The sequence below is a fragment of the Monomorium pharaonis genome, chromosome 3, assembly GCF_013373865.1.
Source record: "Monomorium pharaonis isolate MP-MQ-018 chromosome 3, ASM1337386v2, whole genome shotgun sequence".
NCBI lineage: Eukaryota > Metazoa > Arthropoda > Insecta > Hymenoptera > Formicidae > Monomorium > Monomorium pharaonis.
The window spans coordinates 11,853,330-11,869,750 of record NC_050469.1 but is presented as its reverse complement, the minus strand read 5'-3'; the positions used below and the strand labels follow the sequence as shown (position 1 = coordinate 11,869,750).

Sequence of the window (16,421 nt, the reverse complement as noted above, 5' to 3'; positions counted from 1 at the left end):
TCAAGATTCTCAAAATTTCACCTCCATAGCACACTCGAGATAAGCGTGTTGCATAAGCGCCGCTGGGAAATTCAAGCTTTACGAGAAGGGAAAGGATAGAGACAGAGAGAGAGAGAGAGAGAGAGAGAGAGAGAGAGAGAGAGAGAGAGAGAGAGAGAGAGAGAGAGAGAGAGAGAGAGAGAGAGAAAGGGAGGAAGAAGAGGGAGAAGGAACGCTGAATGCTTTCGATAAGCTTTCCGGTTAGTTCTCAAGTTTTCGATTAGTTTTTCGGTTACGCGACTCGCGATTTCCCGCGGATATAAACGTTCGTTGTATCCGCGGGATATAGATTATCGGATATTTACCGCGGGAAAGGAGAGTCACCGGAGGGAGGATGGAAAACGCGCGCGAGAAAGGGGTCGCGCGAGGGTGAAAGGGCAAGAAGGAAACCCCAGGCACCATCGAGGATGCGATTGAGATTAAGCGGAAATGCGAGTCTACCTACCGTCGCGGCCCCGGCTTTTATTCGCGTCCTGCTTTGCGACTCTTGTATGGTTTTGCCTCGAGAGCTGCACCCGTGTGAAATTGAATTTCAATCCCTCGTCACGGCCGACAGGGAAATACGGAACCTACTACTACTACTGCTACTGCTACTGCTACTACTACTACTACTATTACTAGTACTACTACTACTACTACTACTACTTGCGACGGTGCAAGCGAAGAAGCGGGGACACGCGACAACGTCACCTTATTGTTCGCGAGCGAGAAAACTCGCGACTTGCCCCGCGCGCTCAACCGGGTGTCGTTGTCGGTTATTTCGCGCTCGTTAAATCTGCATACGGATACGGTTCTCGGTCGACCGGATATCCTCCCGGTCACGTATTTCTCCGAGACGAGCACGACGTCGAATTTTCCCCGGTGGGAATTCGGCCGACGGACCGTCGTTCGTCCTGAATGTCGTTCCCTTTAATTTACAGCCGCGTTCATATAAACATGCGGACAAGTAGGGTCGCAAATTGAATCGGTCATTTTGGAAGGGAAGAATTATTTTAGAAGCCTTGTCCTCCTCGAAGAAACGCACAAGTCACGTTAATAAATATATTACCATAATATTTTATTGTTTCATATTTTATCAAATATAATGTATTGCACAGAAAAAAAGAATATTCTTATTCTGACCATATCTTTAGTTTTCACACGGAAAATGAGATTATATTGCGTTAAATCAAAAAGATTTACTTGAATAATATTTTGTCATTTAAGAGTAATTTTTCTTGGACGGAAAGGAAAAAATGTTGAATAGAAAATACTACATATTTAAATCGAAGATTATAATTTACTTAGAATAAAATTATCAAAGCAATTGCATTATATTCTTGAAATAACACTTATAATATTGAAATAAGACTATAATATTTTGAAACTTAAGATTTTCAAATTTTTCTAAGATTATATATTGTTGCTTATATATGAAATGATTGCGTTAATTTGTATATATTATACATAAGTTTCAATTTGAGAGTAATTTTTTTTCTGTATGTGGCTTATCGTAAAATTAGACCAAAATCCTTTTTATACACAATTGCGATGATTATATGAGGAACGATCGCGTGTAAAAATTTATTTTTAAATCTAGCCTTTTATGAAATGAATAAATCACAATTAGGTTTACCTTGAGAATCAAATCAGATGTGGTCCAAGAAGATGTTTGTGTTATCTTATCATATAGTAGAGTTAGAATTAAACTTCTTCGCACGTACAGGTAAACCAACAATACAAGAAAGTGATTATGTTATTCTAGATTGCTCAACAAGTTTCATACGATAATTTGAAATCTTATCATGCGTAATAGCACACGAGCAAATTTTTATATCCATTAGGTATTCACAAAACTTCATTGCCGAATTAACTAATAAGTATTTTATTATTATTATTATCATCTAAATTCAAAAATTCTACCGTGGCGTATATGATAAGACGTACAAGTCTCGTCGGGCGGATAACAAGTGTTGAACGAGCAAGTCTTTTTGGCGAAGCAAATAAACACGCCGTCTTAAGTAGGTGTCTGAGGACACTCGGCAATCATTCTTCTGGAGCCGGACGGCCGGCCTAAAACGAAAGTTCAAGAGAGGATACGCTGTGTCAAAGTTAAGCCTGGAACGTGGATTACGTATACTCGCGAAGACGTAGTTAACCCCCACGCTAGCACTGATATACTAATTGAATTAGTTATTTCGAAGCAGAAAGTTAAGGGCACGTCTGCGCCAAGTTTTCAACATGAAATAGCTGGCAGAATCGACGTGCTAGCACGCCGAGTTCGAAAGTTCTTATTAACCCGGAAGTTTCGTTCAGTATCGCGCCTGAGTGTTATTTAATTACTAATTCGAAGAATATGTGGCCTCGCGCGCTTTTATGAGGGACGGGGAGAACTTTTTCCCGATTAATTTCGACGCTTACCCTTCCCCATCCTCACCCCCGTCCCGTCCCCGCACCCCCCGGAGGGTCGGCATCGATTATTAATAACGGATCCTGGAATGCGCGACGTGCGGGATCGTAATTTCTGCGGGATCCATCCCCGTCGCCCGTTCGTCCCGTGAAGGACCGTTTTAATTATCAATTTTTCGCGTTTCATTTATTTATTTGTTTATTTTTTCGCGTATACACACCTGCGCCCGCGCGCGAGCACTCTCGCGGCGACCCCCGCCCTCGCTCCGCGAAAATGCTGTTAACGCGAAATGCTGCTTAATGAGGAGATGAATAATTATAATCTCGCGTTAGCCATGGCGCGCACTTATCGAGGTCTAATTTGCGCATGATAACACTCGCGAAATGAATTAGGGGGATTAACGATTCATTTTATCGGAAGCAAAATCCACTGCTACTCGAAGCTCTCACCCCCTCCCCCCCCCCTCTCTCTCCGACCACTTCACTTCAGAGAGGAGTGTGTGCGCGCCTAGTCCTCCGCTTTTTTTTAGAGTAAACGCGGGAAGGGAAGGGCGCCACCGGGCGATTAAAATATTTTATACATGTAAAGTATCCTATCTTCAGTACAGCAAATTTTAACGATAAGTTCTTTGATGAATAATGAGTCGATTTTTCTTTCTGACGGGAATATAATATAATGCAAGCAGGTTTCGTACCGTATCAGCTCGGGCGTTTTGCGCATTTAGAATCAAGTAAAAAAGGGAAGAAAAGCAAAATCGTCGCTTAAAATGGCATCAACCTGAAGTTAATCGGAGAAACAAAGGCGAAGAACAGATTTTGCTGTTCATCAACTGTTTATTAATCTCTCACGAACTCTAATCTCCCTAAATTCAACGAACGACACGTAATCCCGTGATTAAAGTACCCCACTTTAATATCACCGTCAGACCTCACGACTCTCGCGTTCTGAGGGGATCCCCGGGTTTAGCGAATTCGTCGCGAATGAAAACATCCACACATCGGCACAGAAGAACCTATATTAAACTTAGGCAGGTCTCTCCCTCTCCTCCCTCCCTCTCTCTCTCTCTCTCTCTCCAACTCCCGTGTAAGCTCCGTTCAACAAAATATTCGTAACGTTCGGCAAATACAGCGGATTGTAGTACGATGGATCTCGCCTGCGCGCGCGCGCGCGGAGGGAGTTAATGGCATGCCGGGACTAGTGTTGGGTCATTCCACTTGCACGGGTTGCATATAGGTTTACAGAGCGCGGTACCCGGGGATGATGGGTCTCGCGCCGCGCTGCAGAAGATATAAGCCGCTTTATGTTCTCCTCTCGCATCTACAGCTGTAACGCCTGTCGCGCTTTGAGTTCGGTCGTCGTGCCGACTACCGACGGACCCGCGCAACCGCGCCGCGACCCTCGTGAATTTAAAGCCGATGTCTTCCGCGACGCTCCATCGATCTCTATCAAGAGCCCGCCGATTCCGCGCGAACGCGAAAACACGTGCATAATTAACTCGGAGGGTTACTCCTCGACGATGACGTTCGTCATCTCCTTCTCGTCTCCCTATTAGCGCGTATCTATTTTTTACGCAATTCTGTAGGCACGTACAGCGAACGCGTCGAACGGTACCCTCGCGCCGAATATTTAATAACGAAAAGGACGACCGCTTTCCCGAAGCGGTGGAAAATTAAAATCCGCAATAAATAATTAGCGTAGAGACCGAGGCTCGACGAAAATTCAGCGCTGACGTACGTTACGACCCTTACTTAAGGATGTATATGTGTCACATCTCCAAATATCTCAACAAATGTAAAAGTTTTATAGATTTTTCAATTATGTTTATACGTATAAAATTTGAGCATAATTCTCTTGATTTAAAAATTAATTAATTTTTCATTTCCTCTTAATTTTTATATAAAATCGCATTTTGTAGTACTTACATTTGCATATTTAATGAAAAAGTAGCATTAAGAGTTAAACCGAATTTTTTTACATATACTAATAAAGCTCTAAGTCCCGGTTTTTCTCACTCAAATGAAGCATTGAATAAAACAGCAGGTTAAGGGGATCCTAAAGCTGTTCTGTTTTACTGATTATTTTGATTATTTTCAATTCACTAATCTTTTAATTGTATTTACAGAATTAAAAATCCTTTTCCACAATTAAAGTATAGACGGTAACATAATGTGCACGTAAGAATTTTATACAAAAAACGAAAAAAAATTTAATATAATTTACAAAATTCTTACGTGCGCATTAATGTTACCGTCTGTACTTTAATTGTGAAAAAGGATTTTTAATTCTGTAAATAAAATTAAAAGATTAGCGAATTGAAAATAAGCAAAATAATCGATAAAATGGGACAGCTTTAGCATCCCTTTAAGTCTAATCAAAAATTAATCGGATAATGAAAAACCGGGGCTAATGAATATTTGCGTGAAAGTTTATTTGGATTCGTATTTATTCGTTATTCGTACATTCGTTATTAATCTGAAACTGCAGCAAAAATTGGGTCGTTTTCGCTGCACAAATTAAATTTTTTATTTTCTTCCTTGCAGCTGGTTTCAAGGCTGCAATTCGCGACCAAAACTTTTTGTCATTGATTAGGAAAAAATAAAGAATAAACTTAAAAAGCTTGTAGTTTTTAAATTTTAATAACTTTGAACTGTGGTGTTATAGAGCCAAAACATCCTGTACGAAACAGACTTCACTTAATGAAACTTGCCGGTTGAATTTCGTGAGTCCGTTATTTGCAACGTCGAGTTTATCCGCGAACGATTTTTCTACGTTTTCGCGAAAACTTTCGGATGTTAAATCGAACCACCCTAGTTGGATGTATTTCAGTTGTCGTACAGTTTCCACGCGAGAATGCGAGGAGTAACGTTTACGCGCGGTCAGTCTTAAATTTCAACAAGGACAGGGGGAGAGGTCTTAACACGAGGCTCGCATGTCCGAAGTTTCAACGTGGTTCCCGTCGACGTGATGCCCGAACGATCGCGTGCTGATTGGACGGCATTCGTCGGGCTACTGTCGGTCCGCCTGCAAGATCAAGAGTACGGAATACACTGATTGCAGGCTTGTAACCCCGGCGCCGCGAAATTCTACTCCGCGGCCTGCTCCATGTTTGCTGTCTGTTCGTGAAAGTTATCATCTCCTGAATGAAGTTTGCACTTTTCCACGCACGTAAGGAGATCATCACGATCCCGAAGGGTAGGAAGAGAGAGAGAAAGAGAGAGAGACGGTGGTGAGGACCGGGACAGAGGGGAAGGAGGGAGGGGGCTGTAATTTATGACGCGAGGAATTGATGGTGACTCGACTGATTCGCGACTTACAATTTGACGGGATATTTTTAGATTTTTGTGTGTCGCCGATAAGGCGCACGCCAAAATGCAATTAAGCGGAGGAATCGGGCGACGATAGCAATCTTGTATTGTAACTTATATCTAAGATATACACACTGCTTTTATAGTTCTATTATTTTCGAACGAAAAAAATGTTATGGAGAATGGAGTTTTATATCGATCGTGAATATTTGATCAGCTCCACCGTGTACTGACAATTTTATTACGTTTTTTACGATACGTACGCGATTTCTATTGTACTTGTTGGAAAAATAAGGGCTGTTATCTTACACGCGGGAGATGCTTAAAAATTTATTTATTTTCTTTCAAAAACAGTAAAAATGTTTTTCACATGTTGTGATTTATGTGCTACCAATGTAATGTGTATAAATACGTGACAAATAACAGGTTATATCTTGAGGAAGAATACTCAGTATTTACAAAATAAGATATTCTTCAATTATCCCGAGCGATATTGAAAAGCGATATCACGTTTCAATATCACGAACTTTGTAAAATGCAGATATGAGAGAATTTACTTGAATAGCATCGCGACATCCAGAAGCCAGTCTTTTCTCTATCTCTGCCATTCTGCACAGTAAATCAATAAATATCGGATCGGGAAAATCAACTGAAAGAAAAGGTTTATTAATAAATAATAATCGTGAAAATATCGCACATACACATTTGAAATACAATACGTACTTTTAACTACGCACGCGTGAATTTCTGTCAATATGTCTTGCAGCGCAAGTCCCTTATTCAATTTTAGCTCTTGAATCTCTATGTAATATTAACATTAAGGATGATATAAGTATAAGAATAAAGAGTGGCTTTGCGCGTGTAAAATCTCTGTTATCGTAAAAGGATACTCCTATAACATGTGTCGTAAGAATCGTTTAGCAGCCAGTTTACAATATTATTTATGTCCCTTGGTAACGGATGTCCAACGCAATTATATACATTCTCCTGGTTCACCTTACCGTAAGCGAACCATGTACTTTGAAGCACACTTATCACCTTCCTCATATCGCCGCCGCTCAATGTCATTAGTGCTTCTTTTCCATCCTCCGTAACTTTTAAGCTACAAAATTTTCCATTTCAGCTGAAGATCTCAGAACAAAACATGAGAATAATACAATTAAATACATAATAAATCTATACTCACTTCTCTGCTTCAATGACGTGATTCAGTCTTGGCACAATTTGCTCCGCCGCAAGAGGCAGGAATCTAAACCTGGTGCAACGCGACTGCAATGCTGGGATGATCTTGCTGAGGTAGTTGCATATAATACAGAAACGCACATTATCCGTATACTTCTCAATGACTGAAAATAATACTCAAGATGTAAACATTCTGTAGTCTATGCGCAAATATCGAGATCATACTTCTTCTGAGTGCGTTCTGAGCGTCGATCGTCATAGCGTCGGCCTCGTCCAGGATAATTAATTTAAACTTGGATTTGTACATGGTTCCAGTACTGGCAAAACTCAGAATCTGGCCTCGCACGATACCTATGCCTCTGTCATCAGAAGCATTCAATTCTAGCACCTAAACACAAATATACAAAGTAAGGCGCAAGAAGCACCGACAGATACGGAATTATCAGGCGGTGGATACGCAACCATTGAATTAAACTGAGCCGGAGTATAAAGTTTACGAGCACACGCCAGTATGGTGCTGGTCTTCCCTGTCCCAGGTGGCCCATACAGGAGAAGATGCGGCAATTGATTCTCGTCGATGTATTTGTTTACTGTAACAAGCAGTTCCCTCCTTAATGTACTCTAGAACAACATACATCTACGTCGTTTACTTACTCGTCTTTATTATTGTCTCGTGGGAGATGAGATCGTCCAAGCTCTTGGGACGATATTTTTCGACCCTAAAATACAAGAAAGATCTCAGTTAGGTGTACATCTCACGATTAACGTCTCATACTCACCATGGTAAATTCACGAGCTGTTCGTTGCTGGACGTCATCGTGTCGCGTAAAAACACCGGCTCCGAGCTTTCTCGAACCGTTTGAACAACTTGAAGGTTAGATTCTTGCCGCGCGTTTCGCCGATGACGCCGATTGCGCCATCGCACATGACAGTTCCGATAATCAGATGTATAATCAGATCGTGCGACCAATTGCCATGTGTTTCAGAAACGTAAAAACATAAAATTGTTCCACGCGTTTGTTACCGCTAGCGTGTAACTTGATCTTGTCACAACAGAATTGCATTAGTTCACAAAAAACTGATTATTAGGTAATGTCAACGAAATTGTCAGACTGGAAGAACTTTAACCTTCAACTGTGGAGTTACTTTTTTGCACGGAGTCAATCTGAGTCAATCAAAACAGAGGTTCTATATTGTGCTCACAAAGGCTCTTTTTAAAACAAAAACTTAACTCTGTGCAGAAAAGTAGCAAGAGAAATATAAATTATTGTTCTCCGTTCTGTATTATACTTTTCTCCTTTTTTTTCGTTTTCTTGTTACCATTAATTATGTGCAAAAAATTTAATTTGATTTTAAGTGGAGAACGATTATTTTTACTTCCTTTTTATTAAAAAAAAAAAGTGTTTTCCACTAGTATGCAGTAGTAAATAAGACTTAAGCCTGTTGATAGTGTTCAGATAATGCAGTTTTGCTTTTTTGTCAGTGATATATGTTGACCAACAACTTTGATGTCATAATAATAATTTAACGCGACATACTTGCACGAAATTAATGTCTCGCGATAAACTCATTCACAACCGATTGAACAAACAAGTAATGAAGTTACTGAAAAACTGAGTAAATAAGGGGTGAATCAGGCTACGTGACTTGATGTAGATTTTTTTGTTTGGAAATCACACAGGGACATGATCCACTCGTCGTACAGGGGCTAAGTATGGCTGGCCAGGTTCTTCGAAGGTTTCCCAGAACGTTCAATCGTTCGGGCAAGGTGGTACAAAAACTCGAGTATCTCCTCGTGATGGACTTTGAGGCCACGTGCGAGAGGTACGAGGTTCTCAAGCCACAGGAGATCATCGAGCTACCATGCGCGGTGCTATCCACTCACGATTGGAGGCTGAAGGACGTGTTTCACATGTACGTAAGACCTAGAGTCCATCCGACCCTCACGCCGTTCTGCACGGAATTAACCGGGATCATGCAGGAGATGGTCGACGGACAGCCTTACTTCGCGGACACATTCTCAAAGTTTTGCGAATGGTTAACCAAGGGAGGGTACTTCGACACATCTGAAAAGAGCTCGTTCGTCACGTGCGGCAACTGGGATTTAAAAACCATGTTACCGAGTCAGTGCGAGTTGGATGGAATCACTTTACCAGATCAGTTCAAGCAGTGGATAGATCTGAAGCACGCGTTTTGCGAATCCATCGGTCATTACCCAAAGAGTCTGAAGGAAATGCTCGTCCGATTAAATATTCCGCTGGAGGGGCGCTTACACTCTGGTATCGACGACGTGAAAAACATGGTTTCGATAATACTAGCTTTGAAAGAGAACACGCAATTTAAAATTACTTCGTCGTTAACAACTTCGGCGATAAACTTTAGCCACTACGGACAGACTGGAGCAGCTAGGAATAGATTGAAAAACACGTGATAGTTTGTTAGAAATTAGTCTTGCATTAATAAAATATCTTTTTTGTAAAACTTTTCAATTACAATAGTTACATATAAATAAATATTCTCATTGTTGTAAAAAAAGTATACTTGATGATTACTGTCGTCTCACGATAACTTTGATTAACACATCCTGCTTGTTATTCTCTGTATAAATCTCAAGTATAGCCTGCATATTACGTTCTATTTTCTGTGAACACTGTATCTTTAAAGGAAAGCTCTTTTTGCTGGGTAACATTCCTTCTGCGGGGACAACACTAAAGCTATCTGAATCTGATAGGCTGGTCTGAAATGGCTCAGCTGCTTTAGAAAAACTAAAGATAGTTACAGTCCCTTCATTTTGTACTGGAGGACTGAGAACGATTGTGGACGGAGTCACACTGAATTGATCTCCTTGCAATTCAGCAGACTGAATTTCGTGTTCTACTATAGTTCTGTATAACAAAATATTATTTTGACAAGAAATATTAAAATAACATTTTATCTAAAACTGATGTAAAGAATAATAAGAACATATTTGAATGAATAAAAAGTTTCTTACTGAGAAGCGAAGAAACTTGCTCCACCTGCTTCATCTACGTTAGTAGTGTCGCTTACTAGAGAATGATACATCTCTGATTCATCGGTATCATAATGTACAGGTAAAGTATCATCCGCGCACGCTTCCACTGTGAGCATTATCTCGTATTGATGAACGCCGGTGCACAAATCACTTAGGTATTGCTATTTAAACACACGCTATCATTATTACAGTAAACAGTAATAAAGATAAATAATTGTATACACTTACAATAGGATCACGAATTGATGTTAAACCGGGAATTAATTGTTCTTCAGGAAAAGTTTTACATATGGGAAGGACAATATTTTTAAATGCCTCATTTTCATTTCCAGTTAATTCACCTGATTCTTTTATTTTATTATACAATCTGAAAGAGTACAGACACATTCGTCAGTCACAAAAATTAACGCCAATAAATGTCTATTTGTCTCAACATACAATATATATCTTTTACCTGCGTATTCGCCAGCGAGTCGGTTCATCACCGTAAGTAACGTTGATTGTTGCGACATGCGATACTTCCGAACGTTGTAATAACGCGAAATCTTTCTTCGGATGAAATTGTATTGCTACTTGCCGAGATTCTTTAGCGTTAAGTATTACTTCTTTTGGATTTATATGCCAACTAGAGTCCAATGTTGGGGAAATAACTGGAATATATAAATGTTTTTCTATGTAATTCATATAAAAATACTAATGTGTAGTTAGATAAATTAGTTTAGCCAAACCTTTCGGCATAACCATGATTTTAGCGAATGATGGTAAGTCGCCCATGTTATCCAATTTAATATTTCCATTCAAAGTCATAGTGTCAGAATACAAATTGCCAAGTGACAACCACATTTTTCCACTCGCATCTTTAAATGTACCCGAGATTTTCACTTTACTACAGCCACCGTATCCGTACAAAGGCATCTGCCAATGTAAATTGTAAAATATTATTCTCTCCAAACTTGTTAAAAAATAAATTAAAACGTTTAGTATTAAATCTACCCACTTTTTTGTACTGTTGACAATCGCTATTCTCTCTTGTATAATGTTTGATAGTAATTTTTCCAACTGCTGGGCCTATATTGTATGGATTGAACGCAACTGCTAGTGTCTTACTTTCCTGACGTTGCATCGCCAGTATTATGCTTGTGTTGGTAGTTTGTTTATCTCCTAGAAACTGTACATAGATTATTACAATTATTAATATAAAATTCATAAACGTTTTTCTTTACATGTAAAATGTGTGTATGCAGTACCTTAAAACTTTTACTGCTGTCACATATGTCTATTTGAATTTTAATCTTGTTATTACTTGTGTTACGAATTGTAAATTCTTTAGTTTCACTTTTTCCTGTTTTTACACTATTCCATACTAGGGCAGCATGTGTAGCTCTGATCGGAATTATATTTCCTGCTACAGCCAAAGTAGATACTGTACTGATTGGTGAATTTCTATCATAGAGCCCAGATCTATAAATAGAGATTATTACAGTTGTAAAATATTTAGGTGAAATATCGAAGTATCAAAAAATGGCTGAGCAAATAGCTCAGTTACGGAATAGCTGTCTGAGAAAGGAAAGACCCAAGTTCGAATTCTGGCATTTGAAATTTTCTTATGTTGTCGCCTTATACATAATTATTACACATGTTTAAATACCTATTAGAGGTGACACTTTGTGGTGATGTTGCTGGGCTTAGAGATGCAATATTATTAGGCGTATAGCAACGCAAATAATTTTCTTTTTCTGATTCTAATAATTTTTGCTCAGTACTTATGATGTAATGGTAAACATTATTCCCAACGACCAATTTAATCTTAGCGTATCTGAAATGACAATAAATAATTAAATAAGATAAACTTACTATTAATACTTACTCAATACTTATTGTATTGAGAACTTATTATTATTGTAAATAGAATAAACTTATTAAATACGATAAAAATAAATTTACAAATTGCGATTGTCACCTTTTATCATCTCCGGAATTTGCATCCAAAGATTGTGGTTTATGTACAATTAAAAATGAACTTTTTTCTCCCACTTGTAAAAATATATTATCTGGTTTTATAAAAAAATCTTGCATTGTGTTTGGATGCCCTTCAATTGGCACGACAGTAACAGATACGTGAGTTGCTACATTTCCCGAATTAATGATATTTACCAATTTGCCTTGTTGTCTTGGGACAACTATAGGTATTTCTGTATCAATAATTTGAATTTTACAAATTCCCATTTGTGCGTAAAGAGGCACTTCTTTCTTGAGTAATTCAGTATCATCGTTACATTGTACATATATAATTAGTTTGCTCTTCCAATGTTGTGGCTGTCTTTGTGGAGAATCTATTCAACGAAAACTTTCTTATTTCTAATAGAAGAATGTACGTATAAAAAAGTATATTAGTGCAAAAAGAAATACTTACCTACTGTATGTGATATAGGTCGCGATTTTTCACATTTTATATTAATAATAGATTTTTCAAGTGGTTTGAGTATTAAATGTGTTGGTCCGTCGATACTGAACATTTTTGATTCATTCTATGAAAGATAAAAGCATATTATAATTAAAAAGAGTATTCTATGATATTATAAATATACAATTTTTTAGTAATTAAGTGAATTAAATGGTATTTCAGTAAATTTACAATCTTACATGTAATATGTGTAGCTTGACAGGCATGTTAACGTTGTTTTTGTTATGCAATATTATAGGCAGAATTTTCGTTGTTTCCTCTACACTGTATTGAAAATCCAATTCGTTTTTGTCAGAAGGGCATATGATATCGAGGTCAAGTTGTTCCGGATTAACAAAGATCGCGTACTTCATGGACCATTTTGACTTTGCTACCATATCTGATAAAAGTATATTTAAGTCTAGAAATATTGGTTTGCATTTTTGTGTTACTTTTACCTCAATCTGAAAAAAATAATCCAATATTTAATAATTATCAATACAAATAAAATTCATTTTCTGAAACTGAATTATTATACCTTTGTAGATTGAGTTTCATTAGGTTTTATTAAAATTGGTTTTGAAGGTAGTTTTAATTCAATATTTTGCATATCTCCTACTTCAACTAGCTTAATGGTATATGTGATCCATCTATCTCCATTATTTATAAGCTCAATATTAACTTCATTCGTAATACCAATGATACAAGTACAAATGTGTTCTGCATTCTTGCCAAAAATGATGCTCTCTGAAAAATTGGAAAAATAATGTTATCTGTCATATTTGTTGCAGAAAAACTGAGTTAATAAATGAATGAATTGTACTCGAATTAGACTGCATTTCCATATTCGTGTTCATTGAAAGCAATGAATTTGTCATGCTAGATTTTGTTTTTATTTCTTTGCCTTGTATATTCAAATTACTATAGCTTTCTTCATCAAAACTTTTGTTCATTTTAAATGGTACATTAGATGGCGCAGTTAATTTTTTGTTGCATGGCAATGTGGAATTTGGTAAAGAAAATTTAAGATCTGATGTTGACGATACATCTAATGGAATGTTAAAATTATTTGTTAAAATAGTTACATATTAGAGTTTTAATATCTTATTAAATATTAAAATTAAATAAAAATATATTAAATATTAAAATTAAATATTTTATAATAAAATCAATAAAAGCATAACATAGTAAAAATGTTAACAAAGTCTCAAATTACATACCTGCGTCTTGATTAAGAGAAGATATTAAGTTTTCATTACACACTTCCTCCTTTAATATGTTCTTTTTAGATACATTTGTGGATTCATCCTTTACATTTTTACTTGAAGGAAATGATACTCTCGTTCGCTTCTGCTTCAGATCAACAATTTCATTTATAGGTTCATTTTTAATTTGACTGTCTATCGACAGTTTAGTTGAACGATTCTCTACAATAATATCGTATTTGTTCGAATTTTTAGGAGACATTGTTAGGATAGACTTTTGATCGGAAGGCAGTGTATAAGTTTCTTTTCTTGTGTTGTCTAATACTGTTGTATTTTTCTTCTTCTGTGCCATTAAAAGCTCATCGACAATTCGCCGGGGTGTCGCGCTATTAAGATCTTGTAAAGTATGAGCAATAGCACTTAAACTTATGATACTGTTTTCATCTACATCTCTCGTTGCATTAGGAATAAGTGTACGTTCTTTTTCTATTAATTCCATTGGCGTTGTTGCTGCAATATACTCTTTTGTATACAAGGAACAATTTAACCTAATTTAATTAAAAACTGTAAATTACCATCTGTCAAGATAGTCGATTCAATTAACGCTGGTAATTTGCCCACTCTTACAGGAGTTTCTGAAGCAAAGCTTGGTCTTATTTTTTCATTACTTCCCAACATTCTTATATTATCAGATTTACGTTCAAAATATTGTCCAACAGACACTTTTTTTCCAGCACAAGATCTGTAATTTAGACATTTTATTACATATATTTTGCAGATATATAACGCATATATGTATACAAAAATATACGAACTCTAATGTTAAATCCAGGTCTCCAATGATACCAGAAAAAGAACTAAAATCCATTTTTTGTTTTTCCGTATTTGTTCCTGGCAAACCATATGTATGATTTTGTTGCAATGAAATATCATTAAAAAATTTTTCATCCAATTTTGAGCCAGATACGAATTCTTCTTTATTAATTTCTGCCATTAACTCATTATTAATTTGTGCCATTATGTCATCTTCATTGAAGCTGATGCGATTGAAGGATTTGTTCAAAGGAGGAGATTTACTACTGCTGACGCCAGATGAACGTGCCGTTATTTCATTAGGTTCAAAAGCAATCTGGGGAATTTATTTCTAAAATATTGTTTTTTTTTGAAATCAGATTTTTTAAAGTTACAAATACTCACACTACTTGAACTAACTTTATTTACTGAGTAATTCATGCCACGTTCTTTGTCCAATTCGGATGTGTAAGTTGTAACTGGTAGAGTAGGATTTGATGCTGGCATAATGCCTGTTACATTTTGCACATTGACATTATTTTCTTTATTTGTGTCTGAAACAATTGTCCATGATTATCTCCATATAAATAAAATTCATATACACAGCTCTTATATACTTCTTGTCTTTATTTACCTGCAGTTAAAGAAGGGCTTGCATTGCTGCATCTTTGAAGAAGTTTCCTAGCCCATTCAAGATCATCTACATTGGAATAATTCAATTTTTGCTCATCCTCTGTTGCGCTTATGCTTGTGAGAACTGTCATCAATATCATATGTTAATGCAATTATCGAACCAATATTGATTATAAATAATCTCGAAAGATTTTACCTGACATATTGTCATCCAGAAGACCTAAGGAAGAAGTATCCTCTTTCTGCATTAACTCACTCTCGTATGAGCCTCGTAGATCTCGCTTACCCTTTTCACCTAAATGCTTGTCAGTAAATTTGCTCTCAGCTCTAAAGTAAAATATTTTTAAAACCTTGTAAATATTATCCAAAGTCAACAATAATTGACAATTTTCCATGTGAGGAAGTATTAGGACCAATTGCTCCAATTTCTTGGTAAACTTACCTAGTACTAATATATTTACCTTCAGGTAAACATGTGTTTATCTTTCTTTTTAAATAAATAAAGACAAATAACAGATATATGGGTAACTTTACAATAAATTGGAACAATCGGCCTTCAGACTCGGAAGAATCGATGGACCAACAGGACAAGGATCGATTCAAAACAGAAAGTTCTAATGGAATGTCTGTAAATTCCTGAAGTTGGGATATCAATTTCAGTGAGAACGTACGTGCTTTTCCTTCGAACGGTCGACGTCGCTTGCGGCCGCGGCGTGTTCATTACTGTGACGTTCAGCCCGCCACAATCCTTGGGCTTGATTGTGGGCGTAAACATCGCACAGGTCCTTTGTTTACGATCGCGGTGACGGTCCGACGAGTGATAATTTGTAGTACGGACGAGTCAACGACCCCTCATCATCTTACGATCGTGCGAATTTTTCGTGGATTGGATCGGATCATCTGTGATTCCAACTCAGGCTTCGAACAATAACAGCCGATCGATTTTACAGTTCAAATTTGAAAAGTCTCGGAGGTCACCGACGATTGGACACGGACTCGAAGGTAGCGTAGTTTATCATTCTGTCAACGCCTGTTGTATGTTAATCGCCATCTGCTGGTGAATGTCGTTGTGAAATTCAGCGGTAAAAGGTCTCTCGAGGGAGTTTTCTTGGAGTTTTTCTCGACGATCTCTCTCGCGAATGAAACTTCAACCTCGAAAATTGGAAGTTTTCGGAACGATTTTCAGAAGAGATTTTTCAAAAATATTTTCACTTGCATGTAGCAAAAAACCTGACAATCGATGATGAGGATGCGGTTTAACGGAGGTCTGTTCTTTTCGCTTGAACTTCTTGCAGCGTTTATTTTGTTTCTTTTTCTCTAAAAAAAGAGAAAAAAATAGGTAGCGCAACAAGAAGTGCAGCTGAAAAGAACAAACCTGTGCAGACATGTGTCCTAATTTAGGTTAGGATTCCTAACCTGT

General features: G+C 37.3%; 3 protein-coding genes across 4 annotated transcripts; 1 reads left to right on the top strand and 2 right to left on the bottom strand.

The window, feature by feature from the left end:
* Positions 1 to 6,050: 6,050 nt before the first annotated feature.
* LOC105836655 (replication factor C subunit 5) lies at positions 6,051 to 7,822 on the bottom strand. Its single transcript, XM_012680841.3, has 8 exons — positions 7,695 to 7,822; positions 7,570 to 7,634; positions 7,378 to 7,505; positions 7,141 to 7,303; positions 6,920 to 7,079; positions 6,624 to 6,835; positions 6,457 to 6,534; positions 6,051 to 6,382 (listed from the first exon to the last, which is right to left on the bottom strand). Exons 1-8 carry the CDS (start codon positions 7,730 to 7,732, stop codon positions 6,240 to 6,242), a joined length of 987 nt encoding a protein of 328 aa, XP_012536295.1. The 5' UTR covers positions 7,733 to 7,822; the 3' UTR covers positions 6,051 to 6,239.
* A 27-nt stretch (positions 7,823 to 7,849) lies between these two features.
* Positions 7,850 to 9,453, top strand: LOC105836661 (ERI1 exoribonuclease 3). Its single transcript, XM_012680854.3, has 2 exons — positions 7,850 to 8,004; positions 8,597 to 9,453. The coding sequence occupies exon 2, from the start codon at positions 8,630 to 8,632 to the stop codon at positions 9,344 to 9,346; it is 717 nt and encodes a 238-aa protein (XP_012536308.1). The 5' UTR covers positions 7,850 to 8,004; positions 8,597 to 8,629; the 3' UTR covers positions 9,347 to 9,453.
* On the bottom strand, positions 9,350 to 15,808 carry LOC105836635. Of its 2 annotated transcripts, XM_012680809.3 has the most exons (20): positions 15,673 to 15,808; positions 15,198 to 15,328; positions 15,003 to 15,125; positions 14,774 to 14,922; positions 14,392 to 14,705; positions 14,152 to 14,318; positions 13,592 to 14,086; positions 13,195 to 13,419; positions 12,910 to 13,118; positions 12,572 to 12,835; positions 12,342 to 12,456; positions 11,889 to 12,261; positions 11,577 to 11,744; positions 11,176 to 11,389; positions 10,926 to 11,096; positions 10,657 to 10,843; positions 10,383 to 10,578; positions 10,157 to 10,295; positions 9,908 to 10,089; positions 9,350 to 9,800 (listed from the first exon to the last, which is right to left on the bottom strand). In XM_012680809.3, exons 1-20 carry the CDS (start codon positions 15,774 to 15,776, stop codon positions 9,464 to 9,466), a joined length of 4,263 nt encoding a protein of 1,420 aa, XP_012536263.2. In that variant the 5' UTR covers positions 15,777 to 15,808; the 3' UTR covers positions 9,350 to 9,463. The 2 variants fall into 2 exon arrangements, with proteins under 2 accessions (XP_012536263.2, XP_012536271.2); XM_012680817.3 differs by lacking the exon at positions 13,195 to 13,419 and having other exon boundaries at positions 9,464 to 9,800.
* Between the last annotated feature and the right edge of the window lie 613 nt (positions 15,809 to 16,421).